Raw genomic sequence first — 24,108 nt, forward strand, 5'->3', positions numbered from 1 at the left:
CCCAGTGACTCATTTACCTCCTTTTTCTCCCGAGACCAGGACCGGCTTCTCTCAGCCTTCTGCAGAGTCTGACCTGTAGCTGTTCAAAAGCAGAAACAGAGATTAAGGCTGTTTTAAAACAGCTAGTTTATCACCACAAAAGCTTTTTATTTGCAAACCTAATAGATGGGACCAATCGCAATCAAGTGATTTTTAAGAAAATGTAGCCTATTATGATAATGGGAAAATGGCATACTCTTGAAATAGACCAACGCAATGAAATGGTAATTCACACACTCATATTATTTGACTGTAATGAACAAAGCCTCCACTCTTTAATCTGGAACATTATCTGCACTCTGCAAGGGCTGACAGACTAGTTTTTCCCAGTCGAATTACATTTTTATTAAATTGGAGTTATATAAAATGCCTTCCACTGTGCACATACACATAACCTTTGAAGAGTGTGTGCGAATACACTGCACCAAACCCCCAAACTCGCCACATAGGTGCTGGTGCAGATGTGAATTAGCAGTAATCACCTGCATTTCACATGATGGGGCAATTTCAGAGAGAACTGTTGCTTTTCTCGGAAAACTAGAAAACTAATATTGAAGTTATGCATACATTTCACAGATGGACATCAGAATGTTTAAATATGCTGTTCCAAGTGCAGTTTTTACAACTTCGATGGAAGTGTCCATTATAAAAGGAATCCTTGATGGGAAATTAATGGATCGCCTTGGTTTTAAAACATAAGATGCGAGCCTCACTGCACGTTGCCAGTGTGTCTCCCAAATTGTCCAGCTTCACTCTCAGGTGGCTATTTTCTAGAGTGCCACAACCATATGTCCCATTAGCCAGGAGCACTCTGAAGGCAGCAACAAAAAGGCTTAGTGATGACTTATTGAGAGGCGAGAGATGGGGACCGAATCTGAGAGGAAAGACGCTTGTCTTTGGATGAGGTCACTTGCAGAGGGGCTCACAGAGAGTGATAAAGCTCAGGTCAAGGGATGATGCTCTTTCCAAAAATGTGAGAATAAGGGAAAGAGCAAAGGTCCAAAGATGAACTTCTGGCACTGGCCAAACTTGGGGCCAATACATAAGAGGATGTAGAGAAGAGGCTGCTGTTTATAGGAGACCCCGGGATGTACAGTATCATGGTATGGTAGACATCTTTGGGGGTATCTGCTCAGCTCATAATGACACCCTAGACTGCTCCCTTCTCTCTTTTCTTCCTCCCCATCACCACAGTGGGGTCCTGTGGCAGCCATGACTGTACATGACCCCATACCCTGAACTTCATATGCTGCACTGGGTATGGGCACTTGACCCAGTTGCAGCCAATCAGAATCCCAGCCCCTAACACTGAAATTGATTCTGAGAGAGAGGATAGAGGGCCGGAGCAGGGCTACCTCCATGTGTGAGCAGCCACCAGCCACTGGCCTTGGGGACAGACTAACACAGAATGCCAAGACAGAATGAACAGATCTGAAACCAACTTCATGCTTGCCTTTGTGTTCCACAGACACCCACTTAGATTAGGTTCTCTCTGTGTGTGTGTCTGTTGCCTCTTTTTTTTTTTTTTTTTTTTTTTTTGCCTTAAGACAAAGAAGCTAGGGTTTAAAGATGAAAAAGAACCCAGGAAAAGATACCACTGTGATGGGGGATGTCGATAGTGGGGGAGGTTTTACATACGTGGACAGGGGGTATATGAGAACTCTCTGTACTTTCCACTCAATTTCGCTATGAACCTAAATCTGCTCCATAAAATAAAGTTTATTAACTAAAAAAAAAAAAAAAGCCCGGGATTTAGGGATCAGGTGATCTGGGTTGTTGTCAATCTTATCGTAACCTCCTGATCCCTGATGCTCTAGGGCAGGAGCTTGGGTGGACAGCTCCCCCAAACCCTCATCCACACCTGCTCTGGCTGACAGTCAAGGCCTCAGGGTAGGCCCTAAGGTCGACCAGAGAGGATGACATACCAGGTAGTAGGCCACGCAATGCAGGACCAGGAGCTGGGAGGTGGGTCTGGAGCTGGAAGGGCGCAGAGCAGGCTGGAGGGCAGGAATGCTGTGCTGGCAGGCCAGGGTGCTCTAGCGGCAGAAGCAGTGTTGAGGCAAGTAAGACGTCAGCAGAGCCAAGAAAAGCCCAGAGCAAGGGTAGGGAGCGGGAGGGAAACAGTGCTAGTTCGGGGGTGAACACGGCAGACCCCAGGGTCCGGCTGAGGCCCTTCCTGTTATGGTCAGACTCATGCCTGGGGATCCAGTCCAGTGGATCGCTGACCAGTTATGAGATCTTAGATAACTCACGAGATCCAACAGGTTCTCTATGGGCCATATTTTCTTCCTATTTTTTTAAAATGAGGATTAGACTGAATTATCTCTGGGTTTGCTTTCCATCTCTAAAGTTCTTTTATACTAATAAAGAACAGTAAAAAAAAAAAAAGATTCAGGTGAGCCATAAAAAGAAAATATTAATGCAAAGAACAGAGAGCTTAACCACTGAAATTTGCAAGCAAATCTCTCTACTGGAGTTAATTAGAAGCTCCTTTATTCATTAAATTGGAAAATAATTTGCTTATTTTCCAATGAAGATAATTCACTCTAATTATGCACATTTGTTATCGAATGCCTCTGTCCTCACCCCACTGAGCCCCTCTCTCCTCCAGGTAGCTCGACGTGGAGACGACTCCTTCTCCCCAAGGACAGAAGGGACCAGGTTACACTGTGCCTGTCTACTGCACTTAGCTTCTCTGAGTAGCTAGCTTCCTACCTAGATCTCATTTTATCCTCACAGCGACTTAGGGAGGGGTAAGAAGGTGACATTAATATCGATATATGCTGCTTGCAAAATTAAGGGGGTGTTCCTCTGCATTTTGCAAGGTGACCTGCCAGCCTCAGCCAGGAAACAATAAATAAGGCCACATGTAAATACCACGTGTACACCTCACTTTAGAAAACAGATGTGTGCCTGGGGAAAAGAAAAAGGGACTGCATGGAATTGTCGTAAATATAATACCGGTCTCCCATTTAGGATTTCAGAGAGATTTTATCTGCACTTAGGATTAATTTTCAGTGGTTAGAAGATTCTGACACTTTCGTTTTACTTTGCTCTGGATGCAGATAATAATATTCATCACTACCATTTAGAGGGAAGTTGTGTCTTCCTTGGATGTTAGCTTCTGAAGTCCTCAGGCACGGGAAAATCAGTGTCAAAATTCCCCTTGGGGAAAAAAAAAAAATTCCCCTTGAAAAAGAGCCTTAAACCTCCTGTAAAGTACAGCCTCCAGGACACAGATTTTATATCCACTGTTGTTGACTAATGTGCATGTGTAATATCTGGTGCATTTGGAAATGCATGGTACGTGGTAAAATACACATGCAAAATATAATTTTACGGTATTTCTAATTAAGCTATTGATATTGTAATTATTCCCTCTGTTTTTCATCTTGGGGTAGGAGGAGAGGGCGGGGGCGGGGATGGTGGCAAGAACCAGGCACTGAGCTCCTGAAGCTTAAACCCTTAGTTGATATAGCTCCACTGTACCAGACACCTGCTATGGTCCAGGTTCTATGCACAGGCTTCATCTCCTGCATCCTCACAGACACTCCTTTAGATCAGGGGTCAATAAACTTTTTCTGTAAAGGCCCAGAGAGTAAATATTTTTTTAGTTTATAGACCATGAAGTCATGAGGTTATAAGGTCTCTGGGGCAACTACTCAACTCTGCCACTGGAGCGTGAAAACAGCCATAGACAATATGTAAACAAATGGGTGCGGCTGTGTTCCAATAAAACTTTATTCACAAAAACAGGCAGCAAGCCAGATATGGTGCCCAGGCTGTAGTTTGCTGACTCTTGTTTCAGGTGGACAGAGCTATTCCCATTAGAACAAGCCAGTGAAGAAATGAGAAACAAACTGAGGGTGAGTGATTGAGCTGCTTACTCAGGCCAGAGGAGGGTAGCTTGTAGGTGGTCAGGCTCAGTGTGCTCCCAATGGCCATCATCGCCCGCACCAGCACCGGCGCCAGCATCACTATCGTCATCACCACCACGTGAGCTCACCTCGGTCAGGGTTTCTTATGTGCCAGGCACGGAGCTCCAAGCTAAGTACATGAACCAACTCATGTACTCTTTTCTTTTTTTTAATTAATTAATTATTTCATTTTTTGGCTGCGTTGGGTCTTCGTTGCTGCACACGGGCTTTCTCTAGTTACGGCGAGAGGGGCCTACTCTTCGTTGCAGTGCACGGGCTTCTCATTGTCATGGCTTCTCTTGTTGCCGAGCATGGGCTCTAGGCACGCAGGCTTCGGTAGTTGTGGCACGTGGGCTCAGTAGTTGTGGCTTGCAGGCTCCTGAGCACAGGCTCAGTAGTTGTGGCGCACGGGCTTAGCTGCTCCGCGGCATGTGGGATCTTCCCGGGCCAGGGCCCGAACCCGTGTCCCTTGCACTGGCAGGCAGATTCTTAACCACTGCACCACCAGGGAAGCCCCTCATGTACTCTTTATAGCTACTTTATGAAATAGGTACTATTATTATCCCACTTGTCCAAGGTGGGCACGGAGACCCAAAGAGGTTAGGAAACTTGCCTAATATCACACAGCTAGTGAGTATAGGAGCCTGGATTTGAATCGGGGTAGTTTCGCTCCAGAGCCTGCACTCCTAACCACTAGAATACACTGCCCCTCGGTCAGGTTAAAGACAAGTCTGAGAAGGCCAGCATGTACTAGAGAGGGAGTCTGACTTAAGGATTTCTTTCTGTGATGCAGCTTTTTAATGTACTTTGGACTCCTAGAGTAATTAATAAGGGGATTAGAACAAAATGATTCCCCAAGGATCAAGGAAGATGGAGTTCCCCATTAGCCAGAAAACTGCCATTAAGTGCCAAATGTGGAAAGGCAGGTTGGCATTAGACACTCACGCCCATCCACTCAGGTACAATGCTCAGCCTTGGCAAGCAGGGTTGGGCTTTGGAGAATAAAGGCAACTCAACGGAAATCCAAGACCATGCAGGGACCTCCCCATCGAAAAGGAGTTTTAAATGAAGAACTTATTTCTCCCAACTGGGGTGATGGTGCTTCTACTAGGTTACTAAAACGAGCTTATTTCTTCTGCAGTCCAAATATAAGGGCTCACCCTGTTCTCATTTTATATATCTATGTAATTTAATTCAAATGGCAAATATCCCAGAGATGCCACTTAATCTTACCCATTGGATTGGCAAAATTCCAGAGGTTTGACAATGTACTGTTGGCAAGATCTGGGAAGCAGGCATTTTCGAGCACTGCTGGGAGAAATATAAAATGATACAGGCTCTGTGGAGGGGATCTTGGCAATATCTTCAAAAAGGCTTTTGGCAGTATCCCTTTAAGCTAGCAATATCACTTCTAGGAACCTACCGGGAAGAAATAGCTCCACAAATAGGAAACAAATGCATGCACAAGGTATTCACTGCATCATAATTTGCAATGGAAAATATTAGAAGTGACCTATAAGTCTATCACAGTGGGGACTGGCTGGATCCACACAATGGAAATGGAATACTGAGTGAAAGAATGGCAAGCTGGTAATATGACCATATGTTAAATGAACTCAAGGGGGAGATAGTTGACGTAGTATGCAATTTTTTCTCTATGAAAGAGGGAAAATAAGAATATATGCTCCTGGGACTTCCCTGGTGGCGCAGTGGTTAAGAATCCACCTGCCAGTGCAGGGGTCATGGGTTCGATTCCTGTTCCGGGAAGACCCCACATGCCGCAGAGCAACTAAGCCCATGCGCCACAACTACTGAGCCTGCGCTCTAGAGCCTGTGAGCCACAACTACTGAGCCCATGCACCTAGAGCCCGTGCTCTGCAACAAGAGAAGCCACCGCAATGAGAAGCCCGCGCACCGCAACGAAGAGTAGCCCCCACCTGCTGCAACTAGAGAAAGCCCGCGTGCAGCAACAAAGACCAGATGCAATCAAAAATAAATAAATAAAATAATTTTTTTAAAAAACAAAAAACACCTATAAAAACAGATTTCTCTAAAAAAAATGGTACAAATGAACTTATATATAAAGAAAAGAATATATGCTCGTATTGGTTCTGTTTGTACAAAGAACCACCTGGAAGGCACATGCCCAAGAGCGACTTCTCAATGTAAACTTTTTATATTGTTTTTATTTTTGAATGATTTAGTTGGAACTTCTTCCTACTCAAGAAACTAAAATAAACTTAAAACATTAAATGTGGGGCTTCCCTGGTGGCGCAGTGGTTGAGAGTCCGCCTGCCGATGCAGGGGACATGGGTTCGTGCCCCGGTCCGGGAAGATCCCACATGTCGCGCAGAGCGGCTGGGCCCCTGAGCCGTGGCCGCTGGGCCTGCGCGTCCGGAGCCTATGCCCTGCAACGGGAGAGGCCGCGGCAGTGACAGGCCCGTGTACCGCAAAAAAAAAAAAAAACATTAAATGTCCAAAAGGGCTGGTTCAGATTTTTTAAAAATATAGTGAGAAACGCTGTGGACACTCCCACCTAAGGTCCAAGGGTGTGGTCTGCCGGAGGGAGACAAGAGTAGCCGCCATGGACCTCGAGACCCCGAAGCATGCTCGAAAGGACACAGTATTTTCGGAGGACAAGCTGCCTTCTTTTAAGAGATCAGTCTGTAATGTGTGAGAGTTAAGAATGAAATGATGACAAAATATGGTTTCTGGACATTGAAACAACAGTTTCTGAGCTAAGCCAGTAGGCTGGTGGTGACCTGCTCGTTTACTTGAGGGCTAAGTTTTTTTTTATGAAACGTCTAGACAAGATGAGAAAGGAAAAAGAGAAAAAGAAAAAAAGGAAAGGAAGATTGAGACCTGTCCAGATGGCTTGTCTGGAACTCGTGGTTTCCTAGTGTTTACCGGGCATGGTCAGGTTCCTCCCCAGGTGATAGTTCTTGGGATTCCCTCACTAGCATATGCAACAACAAAGCCGCGAGGCTCAGAGGAGCAGAGTAACTTGCCCAAGGTCACAGAGCAATGAAGAGAAAGAACTGGGGTTAAGAAACCATCAGCTAGCTGCTAATCCCGTGTTCACTACATCCTGTGGCCCGCCTGCCTGCACACCTTCTTCACCTCCAGGAATGCCAGAGCTCCAGCCCCACTGGCCTTTCTACGCCACCCCACACCCACCTTCAGCCCCATCCCAGCCTCCTGAACCTACAGCCTCTGCGGAGACACGTGTGGCAGGGTGGGGACAGGGCAGTCTGGCAAGCACCTGCCCAGCCTAAAGAGGAAGCACTATTCGTCTCCAGCTGCAGGTTTCCAGGCAGGAACGTGGGCTCAGTTTTGTTGGGTGAGATTTTTCCAGAGAAGTCCAGTTGTATGAGAAAGCTTCTAATCTTTAAATGTTGACAAGTAATTAAAATTTTTTTAGAGCTCTGGACAGGCCCAACAAAAGAGGCCTCTAGTTTCCAACCTAGTAGACAACTAGGCAGAAGATGGGAAAATCTCCCACTCCTCCCGTTATTTCCTTATCTCAATGCCATGGACCCTTTTTGGGGAGGGGGAAGGGAGACCTCTTTAAGGAAATATCATCATTAGAACAGAATCTATTAGACAAAGAGCATGACTGTTTGGGAGCCAAGTAAACAAACACTGGCTCTGAGACACATTTTTCTCTTCAAATACTCCACGTGGGCCTCCAGGCTGGTTCTGGGCCTTTAAGTTACATCCTGTCTTCTGAAAGCCTGAAACAATATCCCTGTCACTCTTCCTTTGCATTTTCTGTATAACTCAAATTCCCAAGGGCCCAGTTTACTGCCAAATTACCTGAGATAAACAAGTCATGCTAAGACTCTCTTTTCCTTTCCAAACCTAAACAGCAGCTGGCAGCTAGAAATGGTTATTTATAACCTGCACACCGTTCGGCGCATTTGCTCGGTTTAGAAATGCTTAGCCGTGCATTCTTCAGCCAGCTTCATAATCAGATGAGAGCCTGGGGACGATGCTGTGCGGTGGCTGAGAGGCTAGGCTCTGGGTCAGCCTGTCTCGCTCAGCCACTAATTACCTGTTTGGGAATCCTAAGAGTTCCAATTCCATTTTTAGGGTTAAGATAGTACACGTGAAACACTTAGAACACTGCCCTGCACATAGTAGGTACTTAGCAGTTAGCAGTTTCCTTCCGCAGAAACAGCTGTTTGTGGATCTGAGGGAGTTCCGCTGAACTCTGCTGCCCAAACATATCCTGAATCTGCTCCTTCCTCTCAGTCACCCCTTTGCGTGCCCTGTCATCTTTCCAATAGCCACCTGGTAGGTCTCCACCCTCCACTATTGCTGGCTTTTCCCACTGCGGCCATGGAAAAATAAGGCCAGTAAGTCCAAGTGATGACACCGGCCTGCCTGACCATCCTCTGGTGTATTTCACTTTGTACATTTCCCTTTTCCCTCCCTCACATTCACACCTCTGCAGCCCCCAGTCTTTCTTCTGCTCCTTGGACTCAGGATCCATTCCTGCCTCCGGGCCTTTGTCCTCATCCCCCTAGGTCTTCTCATGCTGGCTCCTTCTCATCAATCAGATCTCAGCTTAAAGGGACCCACTTGCTCAGAGTGGGCTAGCCCCCAATCCTCCCTACTTCAATCTTCTGTATAGCACTTATCTGATCTTTATTTGCTGATGTAGTCTGCCTGCCTCACTAGATATCAGCGTTGTGGAATCAGAGGCTGCTTGTCTGGATTTTTTATCACTGAATTTCCCACACCTGGAACGGTGCCTGAAAGGGAGTAGGCGTCGGTAGACATTTCTGAAATCGATGAATGAGTGAATGACCAAATTTCTGGATGGACAATGCTGGAAGGGCAGGAGGCATGATTATGAACTGCTGTAAAGACTTCATCTTCTCTTGCAATGTGCTTTCCTGACCCTCTCCCCCTGCTCTTTCTGGGATGGTGAAATGAAATATGACAAAGTAAGTTTAATACACCATTGGAGCGCACAGCAACGAAGACCCAACATAGCCAAAAAGAAATTAAGTTTAAAAAAAATACACCATTGGAGATAATTGGAAAATATTGATTTTTTTCATTTGAAAGAGTGAAGATAAGTAAATGCCACACATCTGTAATCTAATCAGTGGTCTACGTGATGACACGCTTCCCAGGCTAAAATGGACTTTGATCTACCTCTGTATCCATCATACAAGCTCCCAAACGCACTCCCACTCCAAACCCCACCCAGCCCTCTCCTCCCATATCCCAGCTCCCCATAGAACACAAGTGAGGACACTGACCGCATTTGTGGAAATATGTGTATGTGTGTGTATATCCAAATTCAAGTATCTTTTGAGTATTTTCATCCCCCTCCAAAAAATGATCAGCCAAACAATCTTGGAAAACATGAGACTGGTTCATGAGATCCCCGGAATCCTAAGGAAAAAGATGCATTTGTTCCTCTGATAGTTAATTGTTACTGAGAGCCTATTAAGTGCTGGGCACCATTCTAAGGGCTTTAGATAGATGAATTCACTTGGTTCTCAGAGCAGCCCTATGGGAAGGTCCTACCGTTACCGAGTCCAAGCTCACTCTGCTCGCCGCACAACAGGCCAATAAGTTGGAGATGAGGTGTTGAGGCAAGGAGTATGACTTTATAAGGAAAGCCAGCAGACCAAGAAAATGACAGACTAATGTCTCAAAATAACCATCTTATGGGGTCTGGATGCCAGTTTCTTTTATCGAATCAGAGAGGGAAGTAAAGTAAAAAGGCATAATAGAGAGGGAGAGGTGGTGAGGAAGTAAAGTAAAAAGGGCCATCAGTCTTGCAAAACATCTCCTGGAATGGCCAGCTTTGGTGAGGGGACGTGTTAATTTCAGCCATTCACAGGTGGGCAGGGTCAGATTGTCTCCCCGTGAGCTGAACAAAGGCACTTTAGTTCAACTTTCAGGCAGAGGGGCAGAGTTCCCTGAGTCAGGCCATTGTGTATGATTATAACAAAAGCAATGAAAAGCAAAGGTTAAAGTCAAAGAAACATAAACATGGAGTCCGATTTAGCTCTTCCCAGTTACACTCTATTAATCTCCGTTTTACAATTTAAGAGTCTAGGTACTGAGATGAAGTAACTAACGCCCCTCCCCCAGCCGGGATCACGTGGCTGGGAAGAGCAGTCGCCAGAAATCGAAGCCGTTTTTTTTTTTTTTCTTTTGCGGTACGCGGGCCTCTCACTGCTGTGGCCTCTCCCGTTGCGGAGCACAGGCTCCGGACGCGCAGGCTCAGCGGCCATGGCTCGCGGGCCCAGCCGCTCCGCGGCATGTGGGATCTTCCCGAACCGGGGCATGAACCCGCATCGGCAGGCGGACTCTCAACCACTGCGCCACCAGGGAAGCCCCTCGAAGCCCTTTTGACTAACTCCATGAGCTCGGCTCCTTCCACTCCTTTCCAGGATGAGGAAGGCTCAGGTGAGCATCAACATGAAGAGAGGGAGAGGAGAGTCTAAATTCTTGGCCCTGGTTTTCATAGTTCCACTCTGCAGGCTTAAAATGAAATCTCCATCCCAGTGGAGGCAGGACGCAGAACTTCTGCTGCGCAGGCTCATTACGAGAAAGGCTTTGTGGTATGGGTAGGGGTGCCGGACTGAAAGCGATCTGAGCCTTGTTCACCTGCTCTTGGGCTGCCCATCGGGGGCTCTTAACTACACCCCGTGCCTCGGCCTCCACATCTGATAAATAACTGATCAGACTACATCCAAAGTCACTCGCTGGCTGAACCCAGCCCATACACATTTGTCTGGTCTCCAAACTGTTAAGAAAGATTTTTTTTTTTTCCCAGCCAACATTTAAAGCTTGGGAGATGGATGTCACATTTAAAAATCCTGAGTTCTGGATTCTTTTGAAAGACTGAAAAATCTGTCAACACAGGACCTGCGTTCCTGTCTGGCAGCCATTGTCAGGAGCTGAGGGCAATGCCCACCAGATGGCATGGTGCCCTCCCATCCCTCCCTGTTCCCCAGTTGCCTCCCTATCACAGAGGTCAAGTCCAAGTTGCCGTTATCGGCAGGTCTGAGGTTTTTCCCTACAGTAAAGATGCAAGTGAAGGTTCATGTGTCCACGTCTCCAGCAAGAGTGAATCAACATCATTATCAAAAGTACTTAACACGTGTACTTCTCATGTGCCAACCCCTGATCTAAGGGCTTGGCACCTACTAATGTAGTCAATTTTCACAACAACCCTAGGAGGTGAATACATTTATTATCTCTATTGTATAGATGACAGAGAGATGGAGGAAGACACGTACTTCAAGAAATTAGTAGAGGGACTTCCCTGGTGGCACAGTGGTTAAGAATCCGCCTGCCAATGCAGGGGACACGGGTTCGACCCCTGGTCCGGGAAGACCCCACATGCCACGGAGCAACTAAGCCCGTGCACCATCACTACTGAGCCTGCATGCTGCAACTACTGAAGCCCATGCGCCCTAGAGCCTGTGCTCTGCAACAAGAGAAGCCACCACAATGAGAAGCCCGCGCAACGCAATGAAGAGTAGCCCCCGCTCGCCGCAACTAGAGAAAGCCCGCACCGAACAACGAAGATCCAACACAGCCAAAAATAAATTAATTTAAAAACATTAGTAGACAACATATTTCTTTAGGAAATTCCCAGATATGCAAAGTGTATTTAGGTGTTGAAAAAGCCCCACGCAAATCAGCATAATGAAATAAACCCTGGCCACTGCCGCCATTATATTACCTGCCTGGTCCCTGCAGGCTTCTAAACTTATGACCTCTCTACAGGATCCTCAGTGTTCTGAGATATATCAGCATTCCCCAAATGGGATCCTGGACTAGATCTGTCAAGTCCCTTCCAGCTCTAACCTTCTGTGATTTTATGTCGGTTCATACAATGTATCTAATTAGTTTGGGACCCTCTGGAGTGGAAACACACACACACAATGCATTGCAAGTTCACTTAGAGTTTAGAAAAGTGTTGTAGTCCCTGCAGGGGACCTGTGGTTGGTGACTAGACATCTGTGATATTCCAACTTCCTGCCAGGTGCTGCATTCACCTGTAACTTTCCTATCCCCTAAGGACATAAGTCAGGGGCTGTGTCTGGAGAATCCATCAGCTAAGGGTGGTCAAGGTATAATAGCATCGGACTCCAAAATGAGTCGGGAGGTAGGAGTGACAGTGACTTTACTGGGATAGGGAATGGGGGCGCATAAGAATGCCAACTGAAAAGCTGAGGAAGAACAAAATAAAACTAGAGGCTCTGGGGTATAGTAAAGGTAGCTAGGCTAGAGTATATTATTAGGACTGCATTGAATTGCTGCAAAGGACAGAGTCTGGAGGAACCATACTTGTCCACCAGAGAAAGAGAAACCAGCTGAGGTCTCTGGAACTTCGCCTGGAGGCTTGTCTACAAGGGCTTTTTCTCTGCTTAATGGAGACCAGCCAGCAATTCACTAAGGAACAAATGGATTCATCTCTTTCCTGGTTACAATGTCAACCCAGCAAACACTCATGGGCATCTCCCTGTGCCAGTCCTTGGGCCAAGTGTTGGGCATGCAAAGGAACAAGAATGGGTCTCTACCCACAGAGGAGAAAGGCGTGGAGCCCAGTACCTGTGATACAGCACCATGCCTGAGAGGCCACAGGATTCCACAGCGTGGGAGGAATTAAGACTGCAGGTGACGTTACTCACAGTAATCTACAGTGTGAAAGTGACATGAAAGAAGGGCACCGTTGGCAGGGAGCACAGCAAAGGCGAGGCAGGGAGGTGGGCAAGGATACGGGGTGCTCAAAAGATGGCCAGCTTTCTGAGGTGGCTTGGCTAGGGGCTGAAATCACAGATGCCTGTAGGGTCAGGCCAGTATTCTCAATGCAAGAAGTAAACACTTAATGACTGGCACCACCAGCCAGAAGACTGACTCAAACTGTTATCACATGCCCAAGGTCAAGGGGGTGGCCACTGGGGCTGTGTGGGAAGGCAGGTCTACACAGCCCCAGGGCTAAAGCTCCCTTTCATCAAGAGACTGAAATGTCCAGGTTTTTATGGGGAATTATTATTTTTAAATGTGGGAAAACACATCTGTGGACCCAGTTCAGCCCACTATAAAACCTCTGGGCATGAGAGTGGGTGGGTGAGTGTCTAAAGATGAAGAGGGAGACCAACAGAGGGATAGGGGAAAGGAGGGGGACTGCTTCCCCAGGGAAATTCTCCGATTAAAGGTGCTATGTCCACAGGGCAATTGTTAAGGTTACAAGGGTCAGGTTGTTCAAAACCCCATGGGGTGGACTTCCCTGGTGGTCCAGTGGTTAAGACTTTGCCTCCCAATGCAGGGGTGAGGTTCCATCCCTGGTTGGGGAGCTAAGATCCCACATGCCTAGCGGCCAAAAAACCAAAACCTGAAAGAGAAGCAATATTGTAACAAATTCAATAAAGACTTTAAAAATAGTCCACATGAAAAAAATCTTAAAAAAAAAACACAAAAAACCCATGGGTCACCAGTAGTCAGTCCAGTGGTATTAACGGATGCTTTTTTTTTTTTTTTTTTTTTTTTGCGGTACGCGGGCCTCTCACTGTTGTGGCCTCTCCCGTTGCGGAGCACAGGCTCCAGACACACAGGCTCAGCGGCCATGGCTCACGGGCCCAGCCACTCCGCGGCATGTGGGATTTTCCCGGACCGGGGCACGAACCCGCAACCCCAGCATAAGGCAGGCGGACTCTCAAATACTGCGCCACCAGGGAAGCCCCAACGGATGCTTTCTTATTCCTACATGAAGTGCTCTGTGAACAGCTCCAAGCTCCTCCTTCCAACCAACCATGTTGCTCCTCGTAAGCCCCTCCTACGTGGACAGAGGAGCAGCCACAGGGTCAGATCCAGGAGGGAGCCGAGAAAGTAGTAGAGGACAGTGTCTTTTAAACCAGCCTAACGGGCAAGCCTCACCCGCAGACTCACTCCCCAGGTGTGAGAACCTAGCCACACACTGGCAGGGACAGGGCTGGGCTGGGTCTTTGATGACACACTAGAGTGTAGACTTTATTCAGCTGAGTCCTGCTTCTGCCACCAACTAGCTGTGTGGTGTAAAATGAGCACAATTACAGCATCATATTGAGCTGTCTGAAGGACCAAACTGGGTCTTCTACAGCAGAAGTTGGCAAACTTCTCCTGTGAAGGGCCAGACAGTAAATATTTTTGGCTTCGGGGGCCATCTGTTCCCTGTCACAATGAGTCAGCTCTGCCACTGAAATATGAAAACTGCCATAGAGTGTTGGTGTGCATTTGTACGCAAATAGGTGTGGCTGTGTTCCAATAAAACTTTATTTACAAAAGCCAGCAGTGGACCAGAGTGCTTTGGGTGTGGGGAAGACCTTTACAAATGTTATCTTCCGGGAACCCCCATGTTGGACTATAGTTATCTGTTTATGTCTGGCTTTCTCACTCGACTATGAAGTTCTTCAGTGAAGAGAATATATCCCCCCCCCCACTTTTTTTTTTTTTTCCAGATTAAAACTAAAAGAACAAGTAAGCACAGTATGGCACACAATGAAGTACGCAGAGGTTTTCAAAATTGTCCCAGTTAATACTAGAGCAGGACTGTAACTTCAAATGCCTTCAGAGGGGACTTCCCTGGTGGTCCAGTGGCTAAGACTCCATGCTCCCAACACAGAGGGCCTGGGTTCAGTTCCTGGTCAGGGCACTAGATCCTACAGGCCACAGCTAAGAGTTCGCATGCCACAACTGAAGATCCCCGCGTGCAACAACGAAGATCCCGCATGCCGCAACCAAACCCGGCACAGCCAGATAGATAGATAGATAGGTAAATAAATATTAAAAAAAAAAAAAAAGCCTACAGGGGCCCAGGCAGGTACCAGAGGCAATGAGGGAAGCCAGCCAGGTAGAGGCTGTGATGGATTGGAAAGGGCACCTCCCTTCTAGGGGGCAGTCTCCACTTAGCTCCAGCTGAGGGAACTCTTGCCATGCAGAATTTCAATTCAGTGTTAACTTTATTGCTTTTTATTGAGATTGATAAATCGACTTTACTGATATTTTAAAGAAAACACCATAATCAGAGATTTATGAGAAATCTCCCAATTTTTCAATGTTGACAACTAATTCAAAAAATTAAAAACCATTATGGGCCAAATAAATATGCCCGTGAGCTGACTCAGCCCAAGACTCTCAGTGTGCAACCTCTGATATGAAGACTTCATTTTTAAATTTGCTACATTTCTATTTTTTAGGGTTAAGAATTTTTAACTTACATGCTTTTGAAAAATCAACTTTAAAGAAAATTTGGAGAAGACTACAGTAAACTCCCATCTACACTTCACCTGGATTCAATCTAATTCATCTTGATATTTCTGGATCCCAGTGCACAGAAGGAGCTGAATGTGGTAACTGAAGGAATGCCCCCAAGAAAAATAAGCAAAACAGAGTGTGCCAAGTTCCTGCGAGCTAAAACGACAGGATGGAATGAATGCTGAGGAACGGCAAGGGAAAAGAAATCAATCAGATAAAAGGATGGAAGCAGAGGAAGAACCGACACAAAGACTACATGGACCACATGTTTATTTTGCCTGCTGAATGCTTTCTATGTTTTATTTTGTTATTTTTTTTGCTTGGTTTATTTTGAGTAGGAAGAGAAACAGACAAATCACCAGGAGCCCAGGTAAACACAACACAAGAACAGAAATGATCAGACACGGTGACTGGACTTTCAGCAAAACCTAACTAATTCAACCGTCACCCATTTTGCAGTTTGGGATTATTTAGACAAGCTAGGCTAAATTTCATCTTGGCATTATTAATTCTTTGAGAAAGTCTGCTAGGCAAATGAACAGTATAAACAGGGGAGACATTGAATACTTGCTCTGGGGGGAACCAAAGCAAATGCCTAGCTTTAAAATCCTTTCTAATTATCTCCATGTGCTGAACTTTTGTCTAATTATTATGTTCCTGGAAAGCTGAGTAGAATTTTTTTTTTCTCGGCCATCTCATATTTTAAAAGCAATGGGGGAAATTCGACTTTGACATAAAGGTGAACATTTACGTAGGCAGGAGACTCACACATTGCCAATTTACTTTCATGTAAATAAACATAGGCAGGAGACTCACACATTGCCAATTTACTTTCATGTAAATAAACCATGTCAAACACTGGGTTTTCTTTTAAACAAAGAGTGAGCTAATTGCAAAGATTATGATTTGTTAGAGAGCTTCACCATATCCCCTCCTTCCTCTTCTGTCAGGAATGCGGAAGAAGTCTGCACATTGGCAGGTAATGACAGCATCAGCTACCACATACGTGTGCTTTTTATACGCCAGACTTGGTGTTAAGTGCATTCATGCATAGTCTCATTGAATTCACAATAATAGATTCACCAACGGATGGGCACACAAAACAAGTAAGCTTCATCATGTCCACTTTATTGACAGGAAAACTGAGTCTCAAAGAGGTCAGAGTACACCCCTGGGATTCAAATCCAGGGCTATTTGGTCTGCAAAACCTATGAATATTACACCACGCTGCATCGCAGAGCCAGATAGAACCTGCCAAGTCAAACCCAACGGGCCAGAAAAAATGTTGTGAAAAGCTGTGCTGACTAGGGCAGGAGGAATAAACCAAACTACAATCCAGTTTGGGGATACTTAGCAGACATTTAAGCTTTTGTGGGTTTAGGAAGTAAACATCTTTCTAACAAGGCTGGACTTGGCTTATCTATCTAGTTGGCTAGAATCAAAATTCATCACAGTATGCCTCACTTTACCCAATAGATATATGCCTGGAAAATTGTGCAGAGATCAAAGTTTTAAAAATTGCAAAGGAAAAAAAATTGCAAAGGAAAAAGGGATCCTTTGAATGCTAAATCTAATCTTAGGGCAAACACTTTCTTAGAACAAATTTTTCCTTTTTGTAACCAATCTGAAAATGGACAAATTCCTCCACTGGGCCATAATGCTCAGGAGCACTGAGATGATAACAGAACTGACTGAACAGACTTCTTGAAAATGGTCTACAGCAATGTTTCTCAAAGTGTGTTCCACAGATCCTGGGAGGAAGAGGGGTTCCCAAGGACAAGTATTATCTTCATCATAATTCGAAGACTGTTTCATTGTGTTGGTATTTGCACTGATGATGCAAAAGCAACAGTAGGTAAAACTGCTGATAGCTTGAGTGGCTACAAGGCAGCGGCACCAAACTGTATCAGTAGTCATTATACTCTTTAGTGCCATGTGCTGACGATAAAACAAACAAAAAAACATTTTCACTTAAGAATGTCCTGATGAAAATTAAATAAAAATTAATTTTATTAAACCTGAACCCATGAGAACACATCTTTTAAATATTCTGTGTGAAAAAATGCAAAGTACACATAAAGCACTTCTGCTACAAGCCAAAGTACAACAGTTGATCCTACAAAACACTTGTGTGTTTAAGTTGCCAGCTGAAGTAGCCACATATTGTATCAAATGTCATGTTTACTTGAATGAACAACTAGTAGACAAACTATAGTTATTCAGACTTGAGTATCTGGCAGACATTTTCTTAAATACAAAAGTGAGCATGTCACTTCAAGGAAACAACTGATGGTATTTGTTGCCAATGATAAAATTCAAGCTTTCAAGTGAAAACAAGTAGGAAACTTGTTTCCAGTACTTTGAGTTTAATAGCTCCCAGTACTTAAACTCTTTTTTTTTTTAAAAAGGGATACTAAGGAATGTGATTTTTTGATATTGTGTAATGACATGCCATTTAATGTTGTATTTCCAATGTCAACATTTAGAAGATCTGCATAACTCAGTGAACTTTCCAAATGACCAATGCCTAATGTTACGGAATCATACATGGGTAAACTATGCAATCAAAGGGTGAGATAGACCAATGGGCTTTAATGTAACAGAGTACAAACAAAAGTTCACCAATATGGTTTCAGATGCCACATTGTGACTAACCTTTGAGAAATTACCACTTGCTAAGTTTCAGAATACTGTCAAAGAAGAATGTTTACAGCTATCTGAAAAGACAATTAAAATACTCCCTGTTCCAAAAAAAAATGTCTGTGTGAGGCCCTATTTTCTTCAAATATATCAGCCAAAATAACAACACAACAGTTTGGTTGCTGGAGCAGAAACGAGTCTAGCTATTTCCTATTAAACCAGATATTAAAGAGATTTAAGAAACTCTAAAACAATATCATGCTTCCTACTAACCTTTCTGGTGGGAAATATAGCCACTTTTCAATAAAAAGTATTATTTATGTTCAGAAGTAATGCATATATTATTGGTTTTAAATGAGTTGATAAATGTCTTAAGATTTTCTTGGCTTTAATTTCTGATATGGTAAATATCATAGGTATAATACACACAAAGCTCTCTTGAGCTAAGAGCATAAAGGCATCCTGAGACCAGAAAGATCTGAGTACTGCTGTTCTACAGCAACATTACATTGACCTTTCCACTGGGCAAACTGGTGAATGCCATTTTACACTACCTCTGAAGTACAAAGGGCAAAGATGTCTTTTAAGCACATAACAGATTGTTCAATTAAATTTTTTTTTCCACAGCGTTAAGCAGATATCACAAAGGAACAACATTTCCCAGAAGTTAGGGACAGTGGTATAATGAGAAAAATTATGTGGATTCTGGCCGACTCTTCCCATTTATAAAATGAGATATCAGGGTAGCCTATTTTTAGAATCATAGAATTCTCTGATTTTTATGGGGATCCCTAAATGATGGCTCACAGGCTGCTTCTGGCCTTCAGACTGATTGGCCATTGTGGCATTTTGAGAAGCACCCCAGGAAACGAACTGGTTGGAGCTGAGTGAGAAGCTTCCCTTTCAGAAAAGAAATTGACTTTTAATCAGAAAAGAAATTGACTTTTAATCACAGCCCAATCCAGCCCACCAGACCTGCCCCTGCAAATGACTGCATTTGCACCTTCTGGAATGAAGGGCTTCTAAAATCCCTTCCAAATCTCAAACTCCGTAATTCAGCTCCAGAGACAATGTCCGGGTTCCTTACTCACTCTGCCACTTGATGACTTTGATTTGGGGCAAAAGATACTTCACTTCTCTGAGCCTCAGTGTCCTCATTTGTAAAATGGGATAACACTGACCTCAAAAGACTGTTATGAAGTTTATCGAGCTGCTTGACAACATTTAGAGTTCCGGGCACCGAACAGTATCAACATCAAAGCACAGAAAGAGAGTCTCTCCCGCATCCCCCTTACCAAGTCCCATCTCCCAGTAGCTGAAGACTGCATTCCCCATGATGATGCTTACTTCCATACCAACTCCCGTATTCCACAGTTCCACGCCCCAGGACACACAAGAACCCCACCCCCCACCTCTATGTCTTTCCCACCCTAAACCCTGACAAATGGAATATTTCCTGCCACGTCAGTAAACAAAGGATGTCACAGTCCTCAGCAATTGCAGCCCTCGAACCGGAGCCCGTGAGCCCTGAGGGAACTCAGGAAGGAAAGAATACCTGCCATCTAGCACCCATCAGACTGCGGCCACTCCCTACATACTGAACCCAAATAGCTGAGGTGCATATCAAAGGAATGATTTCAGAGAGCCCAGCCTCTTGCATCTTCCCATACAAAGAAAAGCGCTAAATGCCTTAACTTGGGATATCTGGTTTTCTTTAATTAACAATAATCTTTCGACGTTCAGACTCTTGCATCTTCCCATACACAGAAAAGCGCTAAATTCCTTAACTTGGGATATCTGGTTTTCTTTAATTAACAATAATCTTTTGACGTTCACACTACCTGCCCTTTGTTGCAAAACTCCTATATATCCGGCCTCCCCCAACTTGCCTCCTCTGAGCAGTTCTCTCAGGATTACTTGAGATGCTGCCTAGCGGGGTTGAAGTTATAAAAACTCCCACCAAATGAAACATAACTCTCAACTTTTAGGTTGTGAATAATTTTTCAGTCGACAACCTTTACTCTGATGCCCTGGCCACTACGGGGTTCCAACACAACCACAAGCAGCATAGTGACCAAATCACTGACCACTCCCCCCAGCCTCCTCTTCCCATCCCGGACCACTAAGGCTCCCTTTCCCTCAGACGGAGACCACCTTGGGTCAGGCAGTGGTGGTCCAGGGGTCTGTGGCCTAGGGCTCTGCCCGGGTCGGGGGGCCCTCAGGAGGGGTGGGAGAGTAACTGCCCGACCTCGCGGGGGGGCCCACGGACACTCACCGTCCATCCCTAGAGGCGGCGGTTCCGGGTCCTCGAACCGGAAGCGGCCTCTACACTGTTTGCAGTTCCCCTGGTTACTGCGGGGTTCCGGACCAATGGCAATGGAGTTTTACGGAATGAACCCTCCCCCAAAGGGAGTGACAGCACGACCATGCTCTGGAACTCCTCCTCCGGTCCCCGGATCCGCCCCGCCTCCCTGGCTGCCAGTCGTTGTGCGCAGGCGCTCTGAACGAGGGCCTTTGGCGGCGTGGTGCGCAGGCGCCCCGGTTGCTGCCAACTGAAGTAGCAATGGACGCACTGGAGTCGTTGTTGGACGAGGTGGCCCTGGAGGGGCTTGATGGCTTGTGTCTTCCCGCGCTTTGGAGCCGTCTGGAGACGCGAGTGCCGCCCTTCCCGCTGCCTCTGGAGCCCTACACGCAGGAGTTTCTGTGGCGGGCCCTTGCCACGCACCCGGGCATCAGCTTCTACGAGGAGCCTCGGGAGAGACCAGATCTCCAGCTCCAAGACCGGTCAGCGGCCTGGCTCTGCGGGCGGGCGGGGGCAGAGACCCGGGTCTGATGGAGCTGCGAGAGGGCCAGGTTCTTACGGGAAGGGAGAAAAAGGAGTGGAGCGGAAGAAAGACCCGGAGTCTGATGGAGGCGCAGAGAAAGGCTGATTTGGGGTCCCTCAGGCCTGGCAGGACCCAGGCGTATGATGGAGTTGGGGGGGGTCACCTGGTGATGTTCCATTATGTTCGTGTGTGTTTGGGGTGCTGGTGAGCAAGACTGGGAGGATATGCTTTGTGTTTCAGAGCGTATTTCCTCCGAAGTGGAGTTTAGGATTGGAGCAGGAAGGCTGTTCAGCTCAAGACTGGAGACAGTTGAGTTCCACAGAACAGCATTCATTCAGTGCTGGATTAGAGAGCCTAAGGCAACTAGAGTCTTCACGTCGGCCAGCTTAGCAACAACAAGAACAATAATAATAGCTAACATTTATTTAGTGCTCGTTATGGCCTCGTACTATTCTAAGATCTTGTTCCTGGAGTTTCAGGAGACTGAACCCACTTCATTCTCACAGTGACACTATGAGGAAGGTGCTCTTATCTTCCCCATTTTTTTCTTTTTTTGGCTGTGCCACAGGGCTTGCGGGATCTCAGTTCCCCATTCAGCACCGAGTCCTCACCACTGGACTGCCAGGGAATTCCCAGTTATCTTCCCCATTTTGCAGAGAAGGAAACTGAGTGGTAGAGATTAAGTAACCCGTCCAAAGTTATGGATATTGTAAGTGACTGAGTGTTGACTCAACCCAGGCCGTCTGTCTCCCAAGTCTGTGCTCTTAAGCCATATAGTGAGGGTCGGGAGAGGTTCCCAGAGGTAATACTGTCTAAAACAAGACTTAAAGGTTGGATTTAGGTAGCCAGTTGGCAGAGTATTCCAAAGGAAGAGAAGTACGTTAAGTTGGGTTGAAGTGTGGAACTGGCGATAGTGAATGAGGAATAATAGTTCAAATTTACAAATGTGCTTATTGTAAGCAGGAACTGTGCCAAGATCCTTACGTATAGCAAGTTATTTAAGTTTTACAACAACTTTAGGAACTGGATATTCTTATCCCCATTTTCCTGAAGAGAAAATTGAGACGCAGAGAGGGTCATCAACCCAGAATCTGAACCCAGACTGGGAGAAAGTGGTACCAAGGAGGGGAAGGAGGGACTTTATTGTAGGTGGGGAGTGGCAGTCATAACTTTAGTTTTTTTTTGTTTTTTGTTCTGTTTTGTTTTGTTTTTTTGCGGTACGCTGGCTTCTCACTGTTGTGGCCTCTCCCGTTGCGGAGCACAGGCTCCAGACGCGCAGGCTCAGCGGCCATGGCTCACGGGCCCAGCCACTCCGCGGCATGTGGGATCTTCCCGGACCGGGGCATGAACCCGTGTACCCTGCATCGGCAGGCAGACTCTCAACCACTGTGCCACCAGGGAAGCCCATAACTTTAGTTTTGATCTCATCAGATCTGAGGCGTAGACAGTTGAAGGCAGGATTAGTGTTTGGGGGAAAAACAAGACTGAGGATTTGATGGTGAGAATTGTTAATATGCAAGTGATAATTGAAACCATAAAAATGGATGGAAGTACGAGAGGGATAACTAAAAATATGTGGAAAGGTAACATCTTAAAGTAGGGAAGCCTTGAGTCATTAAGTCCAAACTTGATGGTTTGGAGACCAGGCACTGGATTGGGGGGAAAACAAAAGGCCATGACTTGGGCCAGGAAGGTGGTTCTGGTTTCCAGCATTCAGCGTTCCAGGGTGGATTCAGAGACTCCTAGAAAAGTCTCTTGTCTGGGATAGAGAGGCAGGGACGCTGCTTGTTAAGATGACCTGCGTTTGGAAGACGGGTGCGACCAGGTGATCGCACTTCCTCTGTCTGACCTCTGCCAGAGGTTGTCAGAAGAACATGCCAAACGGGTTATTTCTGAGGCTGAGCTGTGGTTTGATATCTGTGATCTCCCCCTTAGGTATGAAGAAATTGATTTGGAAACTGGCATTTTGGAGTCCAGGAGGGACCCGGTCCCTTTGGAGGATGTCTACCCCATTCATATGATCTTGGAGAATAAAGATGGCATCCAGGGCTCATGCCGGTACTTTAAGGAGAGGAAAAACATTACCAGTGACATAAGGACCAAGATGTTACAGCCCCGCTGTACGATGGTGGAAGCCTTTGGCAGGTAACTGATTTGCATCATGGGAAACTTGTGGGCATCTTCCTGCTTTAAGTTGGGGGTGTGGTCAGAGCGCCACAACTGGCGTGCCGCCCTCGTGCCCATCAGAGTGCGTCCGCCCTGCCCCAAGCCAGTCCTTTACCACTCCCCTCCTCTTGGGGCTAGTTTTGCTGGGGGCGGGGGTGGGGCGCTGCCTTTCTTTTCCCTTTGTGTCCACAGGCCGCCTGGCCCTTTGGGCAGGGCAGGCAGCTGTCATTTGGATTGGTGCCTTTCGCTCTCTTGTCCAGGCTGCGTCCTCTGCTGCCCAGCCGTACTTTTGTGAGTCTTCAGTCAGGGTCCCAATTTCCCAGGCTGTCTCAAGCCCCTCGCCCCATCCCTACCTCCCTTCCTACCTGACGGAACAGGGAGAAGCTTCCAGTGTGAACTCCTAGTTGCCACCTTCTTCCTCAGCTTGCAGGTTTGCCCGGATTTCTCTCCCCCTCCCTCACCTCAGGGGAGACAGGAAGCCTGGCCCTGCCTCCGGCTGTCATCTGGATGCTTCTCTTCCTCCGTTTCCCCCCCGTACCTCGTGCTCTTTCCAACCTCTGTCAGCCAGCTCCTCTTTCTCCTTTATTTGCAGCTTTTTGCCTGTTGACCAGTACTTTCTCGTCAGCCCATTACCATGGCGCGTTCCTCTTAAAACAAGACCTCTTGGCCTTGGATCCCCCGTAGCTGTGATTCCGTTGCTGCAGCCATGCTTCTTGGAAGAAACAGCTATACTCACTCCTCCTTCCTCTTGACCTCCCCTCCCCTCCTCTGGCTCTGGAGCTTTGCAGCTTCTGCTTCCTGACCCTCCCCCACCCGGCTTCCTGCTAGCTCAGGAAGAGCTCTCCCTGGTGACTGCACACATGCTCTCTTCACACACATAGGCCTGAACTGGGGCTCCTCACACATGTCATTCCATGACCTTGACCACAGTTATCGAATCCCAGAGTAAGTGTTCCTTTTCTTGTCTTTCTCTTCAGTAGACTGAGCTCCGTGAAGGCAGATGCCATTTTTATTTATCTTGGCATCTCCGGTACCTTGCGTGGCACTTCATCAGTGTTGGATAACCTATGTGATGACCAGGGTCAGCAGAGTGGGCCTCGGGCCGGAGTCCTAGAGTCAGCTACTGGGAGATGTTGGAGTTCTGATAGGACAGGAGTAAACCACCCTGAACACATTCTTAAAGCAGCAAATCAGCTCCCCTGTTTTCAAACTTTTCTCTTCTCAACTGACCTCTTCCAATTTAACGT

At 46.3% G+C, this 24,108-nt stretch overlaps 2 protein-coding genes across 5 annotated transcripts in view; one reads left to right on the forward strand and one right to left on the reverse strand.

Annotated features, from left to right (window-relative positions):
- Window positions 1–20,197, reverse strand: part of KATNIP (katanin interacting protein) — a 201,243-nt gene extending 181,046 nt beyond the window's left edge. For all 3 annotated transcript variants that reach the window (XM_089895988.1, XM_022588449.3, XM_089895989.1), the window contains exons 1-2: window positions 20,146–20,197; window positions 18–79 (exon numbers count right to left, since the gene is read on the reverse strand). In XM_089895988.1, coding sequence (XP_089752114.1) covers window positions 18–79; window positions 20,146–20,152 — 69 coding nt within the window. In that variant the 5' untranslated portion in view covers window positions 20,153–20,197. The remainder of the gene's footprint in view (window positions 1–17; window positions 80–20,145) is intronic.
- A 190-nt stretch (window positions 20,198–20,387) lies between these two features.
- Window positions 20,388–24,108, forward strand: part of GTF3C1 (general transcription factor IIIC subunit 1) — a 72,325-nt gene continuing 68,604 nt past the window's right edge. Inside the window, exons 1-2 of one of the 2 annotated variants that reach the window (XM_089895987.1) lie at window positions 20,388–20,654; window positions 22,631–22,840. In XM_089895987.1, the coding sequence (XP_089752113.1) occupies window positions 20,434–20,654; window positions 22,631–22,840 (431 nt within the window). In that variant the 5' untranslated portion in view covers window positions 20,388–20,433. The remainder of the gene's footprint in view (window positions 20,655–22,630; window positions 22,841–24,108) is intronic. The other variant, XM_022588456.3, reaches the window with a different exon arrangement.

Source organism: Delphinapterus leucas, chromosome 15 (genome assembly GCF_059928025.1).
Source record: "Delphinapterus leucas isolate spDelLeu-1000000601 "Yukka" chromosome 15, BTC_Dleu_Yukka2, whole genome shotgun sequence".
Lineage (NCBI taxonomy): Eukaryota > Metazoa > Chordata > Mammalia > Artiodactyla > Monodontidae > Delphinapterus > Delphinapterus leucas.